This window comes from Cydia fagiglandana, chromosome 1 (genome assembly GCF_963556715.1).
Source record: "Cydia fagiglandana chromosome 1, ilCydFagi1.1, whole genome shotgun sequence".
Classification (NCBI taxonomy): domain Eukaryota; kingdom Metazoa; phylum Arthropoda; class Insecta; order Lepidoptera; family Tortricidae; genus Cydia; species Cydia fagiglandana.
The window spans coordinates 31,034,150-31,055,137 of NC_085932.1; the positions used below are offsets into that span (position 1 = coordinate 31,034,150).

The 20,988-nt window shown below is 39.6% G+C and overlaps 1 protein-coding gene across 1 annotated transcript in view; it reads right to left on the reverse strand.

The window, feature by feature from the left end:
• Positions 1–20,988, reverse strand: part of LOC134669766 (dystrophin-like) — a 428,308-nt gene that overhangs the window by 97,990 nt on the left and 309,330 nt on the right. The window contains exon 3 of the mRNA XM_063527396.1: positions 5,577–5,721. Coding sequence (XP_063383466.1) covers positions 5,577–5,721 — 145 coding nt within the window. The remainder of the gene's footprint in view (positions 1–5,576; positions 5,722–20,988) is intronic.

Consider the following 20,988-nt stretch of genomic DNA (forward strand, 5'->3'; position numbering starts at 1 on the left):
AGCCCTAACTTTATATCACTCAAATATAATTCAATAAAGCTATATCTTGATGAAATCTTTAATAAAAGTGAACTCTAGTACTGGTGAATAAAACTCAAAATATCATGACCAAATATATTTAGATGCGATGTCTGCAAGGTAACTTTACAATTTCTATTCGAATTTTAAACAATTAACGCTACAAATTTGAATTTCGAATTTTAAACAAGCTCACTGACCAGCAGATGGGTCAATTATACATAGTGCTGCAGACATTTTGGACTAGTCATTGAGTTTTCACTTCTGTCGGCACTCCCGGAGTGCAACCCGTTGTTTTTTTTAATCTGTACCCCAGAGAGCCTAGGAAACGAATTACATGACTATTTTTTACGAAAAAGTACATGATCGACGTCACACAGTAGAGATCTATGAAACTTCCCATAAGTACAATAAAATTTAGTAAACGCTTTAACGATGACAGACGGTATAGTGCAACCGACTTTAAAAATGTCCATGATTTTTGAAATCCTAATCTCAGAAATCAGTACAGTAGCGTAATTAGATTACTCTATATTTAAATTATCTTATTTGTATATTGTGTTAATTACTAGGAAAAGCAATCTAATTTCAAATTGAAAATGTTTTAGCTTAAGTAAAACCGCCTAAAAATCGTACACCAACCAGCTAGCCCGCTAAATAGAGCTAATCCAAGCCGTCAACACGCTTAATCAGTTGCGGGATCACGCGCCATTTTGCTCCGCCATTTTGGTTTCGACCGAGCCACAAAATGGCTGACTCGTGTTAACAAATTGTTAACAAGGGCTGCTAAATTTAGTTACGTACGACTTTTTTATTTTGTTTTGAATTAAAATGTGGTTTGTTTTTATTGTGTTTATATAATTGTTTTATTTTTAAATTAACGGATTGACCATTTGACCAATATTACAGGGAGCTGTGTTGGAAAAGATGTAAAACCATTCATTATAACTGAAGGTAGTATAGCCTAGCCTATATATACAGACGTCTGTTGTGGATAATTAGTGGATAATTATTGACTTAGAAACTTTAAGTTATGTGAAAAGTATGTCAAGTATGTGTACCTATACGATACTTGGCTACTCAAACTATGAAAAAAAACATCCAATGCCTGTTCAAGTCGGTCAATGTAAAGAAGACTGGGCACGCCAACAGTAACTGTTATCCTCTAACGGCCCAGTGGCCTATAAAAAGCCTCCCACTTTGGCCTTTGATAATTTTAACAAATCGAAATTGCATTTATCATGGTAAGCTTTGATTTGTGGGCTGCTAGAGGTAATAATAGATTTTTTTATTTATTTACTCAATAAAAAATACACAGCAATATATTATACATATTTTTTCGCCAAACTGCATGGCGAATGAGGTAAAACTCACATCATAATGTTACTTCTTTGTATGAAATTTAGCGCTTCGCCATTGGGAAAATACCTACAAATAGGCTCACTGAAGTGCCAACCCTACATCAAAATGAAATACTAGAAACGTTTACAAATTTATTTAATATGGTTTGGACATTAATTACGCCCGGAATAGTTGTAATAATTCGAGATTTGTCCGATTAGTGGACCGCAATTTACATTACTTATTATTCGTAGCGATATTAAATTTGAAGCAATTATTGTGTAATTAAGGTTAACATAGATTGTAAAATCTATGACGATTGCAAAACTTTTGCACTAGGCAAAAATTATTTAAAAAAAGTGAATCTTTATTCTTCGATTTAGGCATTTTACATTGCAATTACAAATGCCAAAAACCAACAACCATAACCGATTATAATCTACAATACAGTCCCGAGATATCGGACCCAAGAACTCGGTGTAATTTAAGTATGTTTTCAAATAATTATACATTAAACTCCTTTCTTTCATCTATTTCTTTGAATATGTGGAATACTGACAAGAGTGTTGTGTGTAAGGAGGTTCAGGAATGTCACTACCTAACTAGGAATGTTATTAGGATGCTGATAAGCAATAATGTGTCAACCCACATTCATTTTTCAATAAGATGTCAACTCTAAAAATTTACGCTTAAAGTTGACATTTTATTGTAAAATGGATGTGGGATGACTCATTTTTAGGGTTCCGTACCCAAAGGGTAAAACGGGACCCTATTACTAAGACTTCGCTGTCCGTCCGTCCGTCTGTCCGTCTGTCTGTCACCAGGCTGTATCTCACGAACCGTGTTAGCTAGACAGTTGAAATTTTCACAGATGATGTATTTCTGTTGCCGCTATAACAACAAATACTAAAAACAAAATAAAATAAAGATTTAAGTGGGTCTCCCATACAGCAAACGTGATTTTTGACCAAAATTAAGCAACGTCGGGCGTGGTCAGTACTTGGATGGGTGACCGTTTTCTTTTTTGCTTTATGGTACGAAACCCTTCGTGCGCGAGTGCGACTCGCACTTGCCCGGTTTTTTGCTAAATACCATCCTATTAGTAATGTCATTGCAAGTGATTTTCGGCCCGATTCGAACTTTAAGATACGTCAAATATTACGTCTAGATACGATATGGATTAAATAAGTCAGTGCAAAAAGTGATGTTTCTTCAAACAAAAACGTCACTTATGACACTAACATATCTATTAATCCACATCGTATCTAGACGTATCTTAAAGTTCGAATCCGGCCGAGTGACTCGTCTGCAATAGAAAATGCTTCTGATATCATGTTGAATATCAACGTATGTAGCGTGTTTTAGAATATCATCAAATAAAACAGGATTTCTGCAAAGAACCCTCGTTTGTTCAACAGATCTCTGAATAATAATGGGAGCAATAAATCAGTTCCGTGCGGCAGTATTAATATTACTTAGTTAATCTAAAATTCTGTAAAGTAGGAACTTCCATTAAGGTCGACCGTAGTAATGGGCTTTTTCGAGAAGGTGCGTTTTATGTCGCACTTTTGGGATACGAAACTTTGGCTAAAATAAAATGACAAGTGGTAATAGTAGGTAGGTTTATGGAACAGTATGAAATTATTCTAGAAGAAAAGAGAGAATTTACAATAGCTAAATAATGCTTAAGAAAAGTCTTACCCGCGTAAATCTCCCCTCGTATTTTTTCACAAGTAAGTAAAAATTCAATTCGAATTTTTAACTCTTAAGCCTAAAGCTTAGACCATTTAGTAACTGGAGACGCCATGGCTGTCATTTTCTGTACAAAACAGTCTGCCGATATATGCGGGGGAGGGGTAGTCAAATGTATTGCTATTTCTACATGATTTGTACATAACGTACAAATAGCCATGTCAATCCATACAAAAGTTTGCACAATACATGGTTTTCGGCAGAGGGGTAAACTTTTAAAGGTGATTCCGATTATTAAATGCTCTAACGGCCCGATTAGAACTTTAAGATACGTCAAATATGACGGCTAGATACGATATGGATTAGAAATGTAACATTTCTTCAAACAAAAACGTCACTATTGACACTGACATATCTAATCCATATCGTATTTAGCCGTAATATCTGACGTATCTTAAAGTTCGAATCGGGCAGTAAGGCCTAAAGGGGATTGTTACCTGTTGTTTGAGGACCTGCGCCAGATCCCCGCGCGGCGGCGCCAGCGCACCCAGCTCGGTCTCCTTGCGGATCACCCACTCGGTCAGCTCGCGCAGGGACAGCAGTAGCGCGGACCAATGCTCAGCGTTGCTCTCAGGCCTAAAGGAGATTGTTACCTGTTGTTTGAGGACCTGCGCCAGATCCCCGCGCGGCGGCGCCAGCGCACCCAGCTCGGTCTCCTTGCGGATCACCCACTCGGTCAGCTCGCGCAGGGACAGCAGTAGCGCGGACCAATGCTCAGCGTTGCTCTCAGGCCTAAAGGAGATTGTTACCTGTTGTTTGAGGACCTGCGCCAGATCCCCGCGCGGCGGCGCCAGCGCACCCAGCTCGGTCTCCTTGCGGATCACCCACTCGGTCAGCTCGCGCAGGGACAGCAGTAGCGCGGACCAATGCTCGGCGTTGCTCTCAGGCCTAAAGGAGATTGTTACCTGTTGTTTGAGGACCTGCGCCAGATCCCCGCGCGGCGGCGCCAGCGCACCCAGCTCGGTCTCCTTGCGGATCACCCACTCGGTCAGCTCGCGCAGGGACAGCAGTAGCGCGGACCAATGCTCAGCGTTGCTCTTAGGCCTAAAGGAGATTGTTACCTGTTGTTTGAGGACCTGCGCAAGATCCCCGCGCGGCGGCGCCAGCGCACCCAGCTCGGTCTCCTTGCGGATCACCCACTCGGTCAGCTCGCGCAGGGACAGCAGTAGCGCGGACCAATGCTCGGCGTTGCTCTCAGGCCTAAAGGAGATTGTTACCTGTTGTTTGAGGACCTGCGCCAGATCCCCGCGCGGCGGCGCCAGCGCACCCAGCTCGGTCTCCTTGCGGATCACCCACTCGGTCAGCTCGCGCAGGGACAGCAGTAGCGCGGACCAATGCTCGGCGTTGCTCTCAGGCCTAAAGGAGATTGTTACCTGTTGTTTGAGGACCTGCACCAGATCCCCGCGCGGCGGCGCCAGCGCACCCAGCTCGGTCTCCTTGCGGATCACCCACTCGGTCAGCTCGCGCAGGGACAGCAGTAGCGCGGACCAATGCTCAGCGTTGCTCTCAGGCCTAAAGGAGATTGTTACCTGTTGTTTGAGGACCTGCGCCAGATCACCGCGCGGCGGCGCCAGCGCACCCAGCTCGGTCTCCTTGCGGATCACCCACTCGGTCAGCTCGCGCAGGGACAGCAGTAGCGCGGACCAATGCTCAGCGTTGCTCTCAGGCCTAAAGGAGATTGTTACCTGTTGTTTGAGGACCTGCGCAAGATCCCCGCGCGGCGGCGCCAGCGCACCCAGCTCGGTCTCCTTGCGGATCACCCACTCGGTCAGCTCGCGCAGGGACAGCAGTAGCGCGGACCAATGCTCGGCGTTGCTCTCAGGCCTAAAGGAGATTGTTACCTGTTGTTTGAGGACCTGCGCCAGATCCCCGCGCGGCGGCGCCAGCGCACCCAGCTCGGTCTCCTTGCGGATCACCCACTCGGTCAGCTCGCGCAGGGACAGCAGTAGCGCGGACCAATGCTCGGCGTTGCTCTCAGGCCTAAAGGAGATTGTTACCTGTTGTTTGAGGACCTGCACCAGATCCCCGCGCGGCGGCGCCAGCGCACCCAGCTCGGTCTCCTTGCGGATCACCCACTCGGTCAGCTCGCGCAGGGACAGCAGTAGCGCGGACCAATGCTCAGCGTTGCTCTCAGGCCTAAAGGAGATTGTTACCTGTTGTTTGAGGACCTGCGCCAGATCACCGCGCGGCGGCGCCAGCGCACCCAGCTCGGTCTCCTTGCGGATCACCCACTCGGTCAGCTCGCGCAGGGACAGCAGTAGCGCGGACCAATGCTCAGCGTTGCTCTCAGGCCTAAAGGAGATTGTTACCTGTTGTTTGAAGACCTACACCAGATCCCCGCGCGGCGGCGCCAGCGCACCCAGCTCGGTCTCCTTGCGGATCACCCACTCGGTCAGCTCGCGCAGGGACAGCAGTAGCGCGGACCAATGCTCAGCGTTGCTCTCAGGCCTAAAGGAGATTGTTACCTGTTGTTTGAGGACCTGCGCCAGATCCCCGCGCGGCGGCGCCAGCGCACCCAGCTCGGTCTCCTTGCGGATCACCCACTCGGTCAGCTCGCGCAGGGACAGCAGTAGCGCGGACCAGTGCTCAGCGTTGCTCTCCAGACGGTTCCTGTGGACAATATGGCTTAGTTAGCAATTATATTTAATATTAAACAGCATACACACAGTAATAAGATAAGAAAATGAAATTATAAAAAAAAAACAAGTATATTAACTCATTGAAATTTATTCCTTCCTCCAGCTTAAAAGCTTTTTAAAAAGGCAAAATCCTATAACAAAGCACGGCGTTTTAAGTATGCAGAAGTGATGTGTATGTCGACAAAAAAAATACATTCGTTGTTTTGACAAATTATTTATATTTTTCATAACAATTAATGTCATATTCTGATTAATAGTAAGCGAATTTGATTAGAAAATAATATAAATCCTGTTAAACAAATAAAGAGATTTCAAATGCAAAATCCGACTTGAACACAAATTGTAACCAAATTGTATTCAGCGGAGTGAATAATCACGAGGAATCCTAACTCGCTAAACTCTAAACAAAACAATAGGACGCAGTATTAACAACTTGCTCAGACAAAGTTGGCTGGAGCAGTTGCTAGTCCAAATGGCAAACTTGAAAAGTCGGAATTTGGTTATTTTATTTTATCATTAGTAACAAAAAATTTTAAAAGAATAAGATGGTGTTTTAGAATACGAGCAAAAAATGTAGGTACAGTCAGCCAAGAATGTGGTCTACCACTTTTCGACTCTATCAATCAGATGATAGAAAAGATAAAGAAAGGTATCTATAATTTTTCCACAAAACAAAAAAATATTGATCTGGAACCTACCTAATTCTAAGATTGAATTAAATTGTATAATAGGGATTTTAACAAACACGAAGATGAAATTTAATGTTAACTCCACGCTGAAAGTAAAAGTGCCAAAAGTGTTGGAAGTGTGGCATTTTAAAATAATATTGGCTCTAGCAACACAAAAAATCGTTAACATGGCTTCTCGCACGACTATGGCATCTTTGTTACTTAAGCATTTTAGTTTAAAAAGTACGTTAACTGCCAAATTTGGCAAGTGGGATATGCGAAGTACCGACATTTACGTTCACAAATCCGAAAGGCTAGTTGAAATCAAAACCCGTCTGCATGCCGAACTTCCCAATCGAAGTCTACATGTTTCGGATTTCCATGACCGGCCCGGGATGGGGCAAATAGTTCAAGGTCTGGCAACGATGCGCGCTTGATTAAAATATCGATGCTGACTGGGCACTTTATACGATTTTCACATACACCTTATATGGTCCATATTATATTTAGGTAAGTACATTTATGTGCAAGTTGAAAAGTTTTTTATAAGTAGGTACCTAAAGTAAATTTGACCGATAATATGAGGTTGGTTAAAAGCGAAGTTTGCCTAAATGCCAGGCTTTCGTTCGGCTGAGTAAGGAGTTCTCTGCAGGCGTTCACTCGCCTTCGTCTAAACTGTGATTTCGTAGGGATGGGAAACTTACGTTTAAACGAAATTAGATCGTAAAAAAATAAAACAACTTTTAGAGTACAAACAACTTGTTTATTAAGAACATGAAGACCAGAACTTACTAAAAAGACGTGTGAAGTGTGAAATGATCATTTCGATGTTTATTCAGTAACTAAACGTTAAAACTAATAAGTAACAAATATAAGGTATTTGTTGCCAATCTATGAGAGGGTCATGCAAAGATATCGAATTCTTTTTAATTACGAATACCTATCGCCGTAAATACTATCAGAGCCCGTCAATGGGCCGCGGTCCCGTGGTATGTTAATTAATTATTTGCAAACAGTTTCATTGCGTTGTTGATTGCAGCGAATTAGCGGCATTAATCGAATGCGAAGCCAGCGAGCCGTGAATCATTGTGAGTAAAAGTGCTTTATTTAATTTTAAAAGATTAAAAGGCTGTGAAATTTCATAGTTAATGAATTTTTGGTACGTCAGAAACACTAAAATACTTGCTATAAATTTGATGAAAAAAAAAATTGTAAGGTTTGACTTGTTCTGAAAGTTTTGTTTTTGACAATCGTGCCTCCGGGTAAACTTTTAGTATTGTGTTTAAGTTTCAAAAGGTTTTACTGAAAGAGACGAAAATGCTGTGTAATAGTTACCTATTCCTATTGCTTTTTTTTTTATTATGAATGGGCTTACTCATGGCCACAGACTAGCCGAGGCGTAGACGTGGCCTACGATGGAGCGAGCTCGCCCAGAAGGTGCCTGTTCACTCTTGATTTGAAGGTTGCCGGGTTATAAGAACACGGAAATATAGACGCCGGCAAGGAATTCCATTCCTTGGCAGTGCGCATACGGAAAGTAGAAGCAAAGCGCTTCGTGCGAATTGGTGGAATATCTACCAAGTAAGGATGGAAACCGGCCGTGCGTCTAAAAGTCCGATGGTAGAATGGGGACGGTGGAATAAGCTCGTGTAGCTCTTGGGCACACTCCCCGAAGTGCAACCTGTAGAATACCGACAGGCTGGCGACTTTCCGCCGATGGGCCAAAGACTGAAGCTTAGCCGTTAGCTTCTTGTCGCCAATCATCCTCCTGGCTCTGCGCTCCACTGAGTCCAAAGCGGCGAGTTGGTATTTAGCTGAGCCATCCCACAGGTGGCTGCAATACTCCATACACGACCGGACTTGAGCTTTGTAAAGTGTTAGAAGCTGTCCAGGTGTGAAGTATCGCTTCACCTTATTTAGGACGCCCAGCTTTCTGGCCGCAGTTTGTGCTTTAGACTCAATGAAGCTGCCGAAGCTGAGGACTGAACTCAGCTCCATGCCGAGGAGTTCCAGGCTGTCGGCAATAGGTACAGATGCACCCCGGAAAGAAGGAGTCAGGTCGAATGGACTCCGTTTTGCGGAAAATAGACACGTCTGCGTTTTGGAGGCATTGAACGTGACCAGATTGTCATCACCCCACTGGGAAACGAGACTAAGGGTCAAGTTCATTCGCTCAACCATGGCCTCTCTCTGTGAACGTATATCCTCCCTGCTGTCCCCTGCACTAGCCAAATATCTCTCAACAACCGTACTGTCATCTGCATAACCTACAATGCTGGGTTGCAGCATGTCGTTAATGTGGAGCAGGAAAAGGGTTGCGGAGAGAACAGATCCCTGAGGAACACCGGCGTCAATGGCCATGAGGTCTGAAGAGCAGCCATCAATAACTACTCTGATCGACCGTTCACTCAAGAAATCAGATAGCCAGCTACAAAAGTCAGCAGGGATGCCGTATGCAGGAAGCTTGCTAAGGAGACTTGCGTGCCAAACCCTGTCAAAGGCCTTCGAGATGTCCAGTGAAACAGCAAGCGCTTCACCGTTCCTCTCGATGGCCTCGCCGCAGCAGTGCGTGACATACGCTAAAAGATCCCCAGTAGACCGACCTCGGCGAAAGCCATATTGACGGTCACTGAGCAGATCATTTGCTTCGAGGTATGCCAGCAGCTTGCCGTTAAGTACCCTTTCCATGACTTTACAGAGCATGGAGGTAATGGCGATTGGTCGGTAATTGCAGGGATCAGGGCTTTGATATTTGTATTAAAGTAATTTCAAGTTTGTTTGCTTTAATTTGTTTTTCTTTCTTTTTTTGACGATCATAATAATGTACATATTTATGTTAATTGGCATAGATTAACAATATATAATTTAATGCTATTATGATGTAAATCTGAATCTATACAAACACCATGTAGGTATTTATTCAAAGTAATTTCAAGTTAATAATTCTAATTAATCAGAAACATGTCCCATCACTACGTCTCCATATCTCAAATGCTACATTTGGCGGCAATTGCACAGACTTTTACAGTCCTTTGCCTCAATTTGAGCCCCACATAACTTTCAGCTTTAATTTGATATGCACAAAGTCTCATTTCGAATGATTACTTCAAACTTTAAGTTTTAACCACGATGTTCGCTGCAGTTCACGAGAATCTTAACGTTATTGAAATAAGAGATGTTTTCCGATGGTTTTTAGGATTGTTGGAGCCAGGTTTGGATGGGTCCCGTAGGTTAAAGTAATGAAGATGAAATGTCATTTCGGTATAAATTAAGCCAAGTTGGAACTGCGGTGAGATTCAAAAGTCTGAGATAAAAATTAGAGTCTGCTCATGAATTAAATTAAAACGCGGGTAGATGATAATTTGTATTAAGATGGATTACAAGGGGGATTATTCATAAGCTCGTCATTATCGTACGTTAACGACTTTTGCACGATGAAAAGGGCAGTTGTTTTGTACATACGAGATATTAGTACATTGCATTCTTGAATTTAAGTAGGTACCTAAGTATAGTACAGAGACGATTCGTAATTCACTTGAGTTCGCGCGAGATGATTGAAAGTAATATATTAATATTGAATCAATAACAAATTTTCAAAACCTGAACGCCGCTGCAGGAAAAACATTGTCATGAGTAAAAGTGTCTCAATTTTTTCGCATTTTCGAATGCTTGTCGATATGTTATTCGGTTTCCTTTATGCTCTATAGTTCGTTTTTTTTAGCATTAGAAAGAACTTCGCAGAAGTAAGCTTGTGGTTCCAAATCCGACACTTTTAGCGGTAATAATTTGAAGTAAACTATATGTATTGACCATGCTACATTAGATAATTCAATAATTATTAACAATTAAAAAGCCTGATAAAAACAGTACGCTTGCTCTGTGGAGTTCTTTCTAATGCTAAAAAAAACGAACTATAGGTTATACTATAGGTATACTTTCAGTTCACGGTGAAGTGAAGCCTCAAAAATACTCACCAACTCGCCCAATGCACCAGCAAGATGCACTATGGGTGAAAGCAAGTGTAAAATTTATATCAATTTCTAAATAAAGCTGTGTAAACTGATTATTTCGCGTACAATGAATTTAAAATACATCCCGACGCTTTGAACCCTTCACAGCGTTCGTGGTCAACGGGAGACTAAGGAAAAATATATATATTATATGTTTAGTTAATTTCATTTTTATGTGTATTGTTTTTCTTTGTCTTTTCTTTTACTTTGTAAACGTGCCTTGGTTTTATACTGTAATGCTATGTTACTTATTTGATCAATAAATAAATAAATATTTCTGTCAAAATTACAATGTCCAAAACTACCCACATACCAAATGGTAATAACAATAACATTTGACGCATAGTCTGATCCGATATATTTGACGCTGAATGTGCCTCCAATCACAATGTAGTAAAAGCCTCCACTCCCACTAAAGTGATTTAACTGGGACTAGCTAACTCAATATGCTGCGAGAGAGCAATTTACACCGCAGATTCATATTTCTATATAAAATGAACGTTTGTAAATTGTACAGTCTTTTAGCCTTTTGAAAATGGTTTTTGAAAAGTTTCATATGGCTGCGAAACCTACAGGTTTCGGTCGAAGGGAGGAGCGAAAAATGAAAACATTTTTTTTCAGGCCACCATTGGCCCATTGATAAATAACTCAAAACTAGCATACCTACATATTATTACAAAATATATCTTAAAACTAAAAACAAAATTATGGCTGCGATGCATTTCGCAACCCCGCTGTGTCAGGGAGCCGGAAAAAAACTGGATTTACACAATTCGAGATTTAGTCATTCGATCTGTGCCCGATATGATTGATCGGTCAGTGTCAAAAGTGACGTTTTTGTTGAATAACGCTGTTTTTGACACTGACACATAAATATCAGTATAACTAAATATAGTTAATATATCGTTTTTGTTGTTACAAACCGACCTGTATTTTTGCCTTTTATTTTCAATGTACTGCAACATGGACAACGGGGTTCGCTAATTAAACACATGTAAACTCATTCGTCGACGGTCAACCCAACTTTGTCTCAGAACTCCACAAACGAAACCGCATACAAAGGTTCGCAACTCACCTGCGCTGTGGTCGCAGTACAAGGCCGTGTGTGCGTGTGTCCGTGTGGTTCGGGATTAAATAAAACTGTTTAGCTGTACCCTGATTAGTACAGGGTGAAATTTTAACCACCGTTCATACTCCGCGTAGTGACTTTATAGATCATACTTAACAACTTTTACTATGCGACCAACGCGGAAATTGTGAAAAAAAAAATTGGTTGACCCATAGAAATCAGCGGCATGACATAAGCCGGAATGTATGAAACAGCCAATTTTTTTTTCGCGATTGAGACTTTGGTGCAATAATAAAAGGTGTTCAGTATGATCTATAAAGTCACTGCGTAGAATATAAACGGTGGTTAAAATTTCATCCTGTATGTATGAAAAAATAAAATAAAGGCCTGTGCACACCGGCTAAAGCGAAAAGTAACTTTACTCATCCTGCCGACGTTAAAGTCACTATATCCCAAACTTGAGATAGAATTTCATAACAAAAATAGCCTTAATATTAAGACGCACATTAAGAAGAGAACATGATCAGAACAGAACAGAACGCTAACGCAACCTCTGGGTTTAAGTTGATCATAAATTATCAATTAGTCCTCTCTTGCGAATAAACTTAGTTCAAAATCTTAATAGACGAGGCTACTACCCTGTCTCTGCCCGTAAAAGCACTATAAAGCGATTCGTCGCTTGTTTTATTCGCGATGGAATCACTAAGCATTTTACGGGCCCACGCATGCAGATCGCTTTTTATTGGAAAACGGGGCCACAAGAGCAGCGGAGAGTGGGACCAATCAACATATTATGTCAAAGCGTCAAAGAATGCAGTTAGTGAAAAAATAGAACGCTTAACGGAGAGAGAGAGAGAGAGAGAGACAGAGAGATAGGGAGCGAGAGAGAGAGAGAGATGCAAGCTGAACAGAATGCGGATACAATTCCATTGTACCGCACATTTTAAGCATCTTTATGGCTGGATATGGTGATTGGTGCGCCGAATAGCAGACTGTCAACCACGTAATACAGGACTGCCCTTTCAAAGCCTACCCTGGAAGCCCAAGACGTGTTCTCGTCGCTGAAAACCGTGGACATGAATTTGTGACATAACAGATGTATTTAATTTTTTATGCCAATTCAGTTTTTTCTTTTGGCTATTGTGAGCCTAAGTTACTCAGATATTATATAGCTACATAGCATTTCATTTTGAAATATATCAGGGTCTTACGGGGTGTTCGTTATTAATTTTATTTGAATAGAATTGATTACTTCATGATATGGTTAGGTTGTGGGGCAAAATCACTTCAGAGTGGGAGCCCGAAAACTCAAATCGGGGACCTGGCAGACCCTGCCGGCGATGGCGGGATGAACTAGACGGGTCTCTATTGTTTCCCAAATAGTTTTAAGTCATAATGTATTGTTTGTCCGAATTTTCGTTAGTCATAATTGGTTTTTCTCAGAAACGCGTAACTTTTCAGGATTGCCATAAAACAAACCTAACCTAACCTAACCTATCTACAGAATAACCTTAGGAAAATCCTGAAAAGTTAACGGTTTCAGTTTTATGACTAACGATAATATGACGAACAATACATTATGGCTTAAAACTTTATGGGAAACAAAGGGACCCCGAACTAGACTCCTTCTTAAAGGAGTGGCCAGACATAGCACTTGACAGAGATTTGTGGAGAAATTGGGGGGAAGGCCTTTGCCCAGCAGTGGGACACGACAGGCTCCAAATAATAATAATAATAATGGTTAGGTTTTTGATTTTTTCATGATGTGGCCAACGCATTATTTTTTCATCAAACGATTGCCACATCATGAAATAATCAATTCTAGAATCTAGCTATGACATTAATAATGTATTCACACTCCCTGTGTTTAGTCTCCTGTTTTATGGCCCAACCGAAACATCTCTATCTTCAATCGGAACGAAATAAAACGCTCTTTATGACCACCGCCTTATCGCCCGCGAACACATCTGCACTACTCACCAACATTTATTGCGCATCACTTGTAAAGTGGGCAATAAAACGGTTTATACGCGAGAAGAGTCGTTTTTGATGCACCCTTAAAGGGTTCTCAAACGTCAGATACTTAGAACGTGGTCTTTATCGAATATAAATAAACTAGTGGCTATGAGAACTGTAGAACTTGCGAGTCCACATCCGCCATTTTGAAAAAAAAGAGCCAAAATTAAAATAGGGAATAACATAATATTTTGTAACGACTATTATGCAAACATTTCTTCAGTGCATTTGCTTTGTAAATAGCAGCATAGTTCTTTGAACAATAAATATAAATGGAGGTTGAAGTAAGTTTTCCGACGGCATGTAAGTATGCAGGCTATGCAGCAACTATGGACAAAGGCATAGTGGCACAGGAATGCGGGGTCGGGGGTTTGGTTCCTGGGGGAAGCTTTGATACTTGCGGTTTCTACCTTTGGCAACGTAACATGAATATAAAGTTGGTCAAGCAGATCCTGTAGTAGAAAAAGGCGTAAATTTGAAAAATGTTTGCGTGAAATGATATCGTCTCATTAAAATTTGAATTTCGCGCCTTTTTCTACTGACAAGATTTGCTTGACCATCTATAGGTAATCATAAATATGTTTTTTAATACAGTTGCTCAAAAAGTGCTACTTTACGTAGCTGTTTAGCGTGCGGAAAGTTGGTTATCTCGAACGAGTGCTTTTTACTTTTCCAATTTTTTTAAATTTATACTTGTTCCAATTCACGACTACTTATTGATGAGTGCTAATATTAGTTTCCTTTAAACGTCGTAATCAGCATAAAAACCTACCGTTAATATAAGAATACGAAAAATATTACATATTTCATATTTAATTACTTACCTCTTCATCATTATAACACGTTTATTTTTTAATATTCAATATTGAAAATTCCGTTCTTAATAAGTTGACTGAATGGAACGGAATAGCTGCCAAACGCCCATAGATATAATATACTTAAAGACGACGTCTAACCGAGCTGTCACTGTTACCACTTTTGTTTAGTGTACCATTAACAATGTTTTTCTTATTTTTTCGCAACTGTATTAAAAAACGTCGTTCGATACACGTGCGGAAATGTCATTCTTCACTCGTCCCGAGTCTTGCCACTCGCCTGCGGCTCGTGGCAAGATATCTCGGTACTCGTGAAGTAATGACATACCTTCCGCACTAGCATCGAAATGTACTATTATATCAGTGTCTAGTAAATAGGCCCGTAATACATTTGTGAGGACAAGTCACAATGAATACGCGAATGAAAGCTAACTGATATGATTCCACTATTATTCAAATATCAGTTTGATGTCAGGGGCACGTTCGAATTGGCCTGCATGTTTTTTGCGAACTTAGATATTGTTTTAAGTTTCCTTTTTTTGTCGATCAGATAAATTTAACTACAATTTTTATATTTTAGAACCTAACATAAAAATTACCCTTATACTATTCCATTTCTTTCAATCGTTTTTCAATAACCAATAACAAAGTTGTTTACTACCAACAAAACAAAAATTGAACGATTAATTGCTCGAAAAATAAGGGTGACTCGATAGATCGGTAGCCTGTGCAAACAGGGCTCTATGTACTCGTGATAAGGTACAATTTGCAGTAGATTAGGGCAAATGATTTATGATATATCGTTAAGTTGGAGTGATTAATTCACTTTTCCGGTTGGTGTAATGCATCAGCTGAAGCGATTTTTGTTTTCAAACGGTAAAACTACGGGTAGTGTGGCTGGCCTTCGCATTGGGGCACGTTTAGGTACACATTGATTGTGTACATTGCGAACTCGCAATAAACTCAAATCAATCTTTAAACAAGCACACTTATCCCGCAGTCACACTTACTCGTACCTATATTGACCTTACTAAAAAGAGACCTCGCGATCAGGCGATATAATAAGAGTGTCAATTGTGTTTAATTTTACGAAAATTCTTCCAGTGATGAGCTAGTGTTATCTATGAGTTTCACAGTCTTTTAAAAGTCTACGGTAAAATCCCCACCTATATTGTAAATGTGATGGTAACTCTGTCTGTCTGTCTATTAACTCTTCACGCCTATAAAACCGCTGAACCAATTTAGATAAAGTTTGGTATGGCGATCTCAGGCACAGCTAAAAGTAAAACTATTAGTATTTTCTTTAAACTACAGGCATTGTCAATCGTTAATTTCCGCATTTCTCTTCCTGTTTGGACCACAGCATCAAAAACGGTCGCAACATCAAGAACGACGGTTGGACGAAAATTAAATTTTGCCGATTATTTATTGAGCCATCAATCGGCAACATCTGTCATAGAGTTATACGGTTTGTTGATTAAATATAAGTACTTTATCACATAATTTATAATATAGTACATGTATGTACATGTTTGCTCTGAACAACGAATTATAATAACGATAGGAGTCTGACTAGACCTCAAAAATAACCTCACGGGAATAGGGACTACGAATCAAATCAGTTTCTTTTATCGAACTGTCAAAACGATTTGCTACTATGGAATTTAGATGAAACACTAGCATATGACGCCACGATCAAATTACCTACTCTTCGTCGAGTTTTAAAACAGAAATTGTGTCTAAAAATAACTGCTGTCTACGTTTCTCTATTAATCCTCTGGTGCTTAATTTCTTGCATAGTATAAAATAATTTATTTGAAGTACAGTCAAATACCCTATTGTTTTGCGAGTGACTCGACCGTACTGCGTGTATGTTGACTCTGTCAAATAATGTAATGCCGCGCCAACGCAAAATATTTCAGTAATTTGTCAGGCAAGTGTCAATTTTTTGGTTTTTATTTCAAAGTCAAAAACAAACATATGAATGCAACTCTTAAAACGGACTTTCGAAACTGCTGCTCCAGCTATATCCTCCAGTGCATCGTGCAGGCCTATCACCGTACATCATGCATTAATACTTTGTATTATGAAATCTTGTAATCTACATTTACTGTATTTTGGCAAAGGCCCATGAGGCTGCCACTTCTCCAATAAAGAAAGAAAGAACTCTTAAAACCTTACACCCTTTTTCTAAAATTCCAATTGTACTTTCACGAGAAAACCTCAGCATCCCAATACAACAATAATTTTATTCCTAAGATTAATTTTCGTACCTACGACATCATAAAATGATAAGTCAGGCATTGACATATCGCAGATTTAAAAGTCATAAAAGAGAAATTATGATTTTAGGTACAGCTGTTTAATGACTTTTATGTTGGAAGTTTGATATGTGTTCGCTGTATTGTATATTAAGGATATAAATTGGATATAAAGCTATTTTATTCTGAGCTATAAAATTGATAAAAGCAGCAATATATTCAAGTGATACCGCGTAACTCTATTTGTGAAGTATTGAATTGAGATGTACCTACAGTCAGCAAATTCCACAATATGAAATACTCGTAACACTAGAAACGGCATATACTTACAGCCAAGCTTTCTAATATTATACGAGTATTTAATATTATCGTTATATTTTTTGTTTTGAAATACCTATTCTGCTTTTTTTTGTTTAATGCCTGCACCTCCTACTGTTTCTGTTTAGCCTGATGGTTCACTGGTGGAGAATGCCTTTAGGCATTAAGTCCGCGATTTGTACTTTATTTGTGCAATATAAAATAATAAATAATATAACTGTAACTAGTAGTGTAACCCCTAGTTAAATCTAATTTTCAATTATACCTACATGTACGCTAAGTCAGTGGCATAGATATAATTAAACAGCATCCAGACAATCAGTGTACCAATCAAGAGTATCAAGACATCAAGCGTGGCTACATACAGTACATACTGGGCAGGCTAAGGAATAGGGATGGTCTAGTTTCGGCGATCCTTTAGCCGAATTCGAGTGCACAGAAATAAATGTCTTATACTAGTTGTATTACAGAAAAAGTGAGAAATAATTGCATGGAGACTTTATAAATGAATTCCATTAATTTGAACTAGGGAAGAAATCGAATTAGTGTATGTAATTTCTTTTATTTGTTTTTTTTTTTAAGTAATCACACTACTTTACACTCACTATGTATGTCGGCTCGATTCGGAAAATGAATTAGATTTCTACTAGACTTCAAGAAGTTACGATATGGATAATTTAAAGATATTTGTAAGATAGATATGTCCAATTTGACGTTTCCGCGATTCTGGAGGTTCTCTTGAACGATTTCGATAAGTTATGACTTAGATATCCAAGTCATATCTAGTCGATATCTAATGTAGATCTAGTTGATCTCTAGATCGTCTCTAGATCTTGTGATTATCTCGAAATCCGAATACAGGCATGTATTTTGTCACTCGTTCTTTAATACTTTATCTATTTCAGTTTATAATTCCATTAATTTATGTAGTTTAGCCAACCCTTATTCCTTATTTTCAATGAATAGCAATTTGCAACATTGATAACGGGGTTTTTCTATCACTAGCCCTTAAACTGGCAAGGTAAATTACAATTTTAACGTAACTTTTGGCCCTCATTTTTTATTTTTTTTCTTAACCAGAATGATATGGACGATTAGTCGAGCGCTGTGGAGACTTGAACTCACTACTATTGTGACATTCTCAACCAAAAGGGTATTGTCGGTTATCAATAAAGGGCTATTTCAATATAGCTTCGATTTGAAATCAACCTTACCGGCAACCGACAAAGTGGTACCTTTAGGCTGAAAACGTCACATTTAGGCTATTTTTAACGCTTTAAATGGTTGGTTAAAGTTTATGTAAAAAATCAAGTTTCGGCGACCACAGCCCAACACTATCGACATGCAGCTTGGTATTGCGTTAACGTGGCGTTATCGCTTGATCGAATCACGTATGCTAATGGACATACGAGCCGATTAAAGTCATGTGGAGGACAGATTAATATCGAAGTATTTGAAGTACCTTTTTAGGGTTTCGTACCCAAACGGTAAAAACGTCTGTCTGTCTGCCCGGCTGTCACCCATGGCTGTATGTCATGAACCGTGATAGACAGTTGAAATTTTCATGGCTCCTCTACACGTTGGCCCAACCTATTGGTCCAATATGTTGGGACAACATGTAGAGGGGGTATTGGTGTCGGTTGGCTTTTGGCGCGCGGGTTGGCGATGAGTTGGCCGCGGTGTCGGTTTTTCGGCCGCACATCAAAGGGATTGGCCAAGCGATTGCGGTACGCATCTACACGTGGCCCAATCGGCAGTGCGTGCTCGGACGCGGTCGAGGGTGGACGTTCAAGCTTTTTGTGTTTTTTAAAATTAAAAATGACGAATACGTGTAGTAGCGTTCCGACCAAGGCACGGCCAACTCATGGGCCAAGCGTTGGCGGAGCATTTGGCCAACGTGTAGAGGAGCCATCACAGATGATGTATTTCTGTTACCGCTATAACAACGAATACCTACTAAAAACAGAACAAAATAAATATTACGTGGGGCTCCCAGACAACAAAATTTATTTTTTTATGAATATAGATTATAAATGGTACTGTACCCTTCGTGCGCGAGTCCGACTCGCACTTGGCGGGTTTTTCTATTAGATTTTTAGATTTAGATTTGCTGCCTATTCTTCTTAATTTTACTATAAGGAATTTAAGTATATAGAAGATAAGGTAACATAAAAAAAAAACATAATTTGTGACTTCGTCTGCGTATTCTTCGTCAGGGATTTTGAATTAATTTTCCCAGTAGGTAAGTATATTCTGACCCTCTCTCACCTACAGAAGCTTTATTCCTCAGCTATTACCATAGTATTTAAGACAGCATCCATTATACCTCACAAAAGGGAGGCTGCCGAGGAATCTCCGACGCTAGAATGTACGCGCTTTACACTTTGTATTTATTTAAGCTATTCGAGGGAAACTGTAAGTAATATGATATTTTGTTTGGAGTAAAATGTTTTGTTATATGTTAACTAGAGAATAACAGTTACACGTAACTTCATGTGTTATTTTTAATAGTTTGCATACGATGATATAAAAAAGAACATATTTTTTTAAGTAATATACTTTACTTGCCACAAGGCACCGAGCTAGAGCCACGTTTTTATTTATATCTTTTATAATTTTATGTAGTTTTTTGTTTTAGTTTATAATTTTTACTTTAAGGCTTTATTTATTGTTGTTTATATTAATTGTTGATACAATAAACTCACTTTACTAGAAACAAGATACAATCAACAAAGATTTTTCACGAGGTAAAAAATACTGCCGTTAAAGAATACTAGCGTGTTCATCTGCAAATAATAATGATGCAACCTTTTATACCTATATTCGTAGGATACCGAAAGAAATTGCCTACTAATACACCAATCCCCTTATTTCTAACACGAAATAACATTACCTCTCAAAATTCATAATAATTCTAGTTACACGCTAAATTCAACCCTACCCCCCTTCCGTATCAGACGAGACAATTTGCCCTAGCCCTCGGCTACCAATTACGAGCAAATGCTTTGAAGTTCCCGGTCAATTGGGAATAATTTCTAAAATTACGCTCTAATACGGTTATGACAATTTCTGCAGATCTCGCAGGGAGATGGTTTGCTTTAGAGTTAATGGAGACGGCGAGGTAATTGCGAAAGGTTTTATTTAATTTTCAAAGGTGAAAGTAAAACTGTTAAAGCATAATTATTATTAAAATATATATAGACTGGGAAACACAACATTTAATTACAATTATACTAAAGTTAGACCAAGAAAAGTCTGCAGAGTATGTACTGTATGTACTGTATAAAATGTACTGAGGTTGACTGAAGTAGCATGACGAATACGATGGAAAACAATTATGCACTACATCTGTAAGCTGTTGACGCCGGTTCGAATCCGGCCTCCGCCACTGGAGTACTTTGTCACTTTTTCTTTAGTATATACTTAAATAACATATTTTAGTTTTTAAATTAAGTCCGTACTGTTGCAATAACATAATTTAAAATAGAGCCAAGGAAATATAAAATTGTAAAAGCATTCTTGGCTGCGTTCGATCTTCAACAGAATTCCCAATATTGAGTGCCCCGTATTTTGAACGCGTCCAAAGGCAGCCATGTAAAGGTTGCCAGTAAATTTTTCGTGTAATTGCGTCACAGGAAGTGTTTCTAGTCGTAAATAAAATATAATGGCCGTACAGACGCCTAGGTACTAAAGGAGCATATCTTTTCAGCGTATTGAGCGAGAAAATTAAATTTTCGTGGGAAATTTGCTCTTGAACGTTAGGTTTCGGAAAATCTAGTATGTGACGATTATCTTTATATTGTGTAACATAGAAATAAAGCATTTATTTTTAACTTCAAAATTTGTAAGAAATACATATTGAAATTCTTTTGAAATCAGGAATGAGTAATATAAGAAGAAGCTTGAACGTTGCACCCATAACAGAAAAAGTAAGGGTAAATCGCTTAGCGTGGTACGGGCATGTGATGCGGAGGGATGATAGCCATGTGACGAGAAAGGTATAATGAATTAGTGTGGTACCTCCGTACGAGGTAAGGAAAACCGAGGAAAAGGTGGATGGACTGTGTGAGTGATGATATGA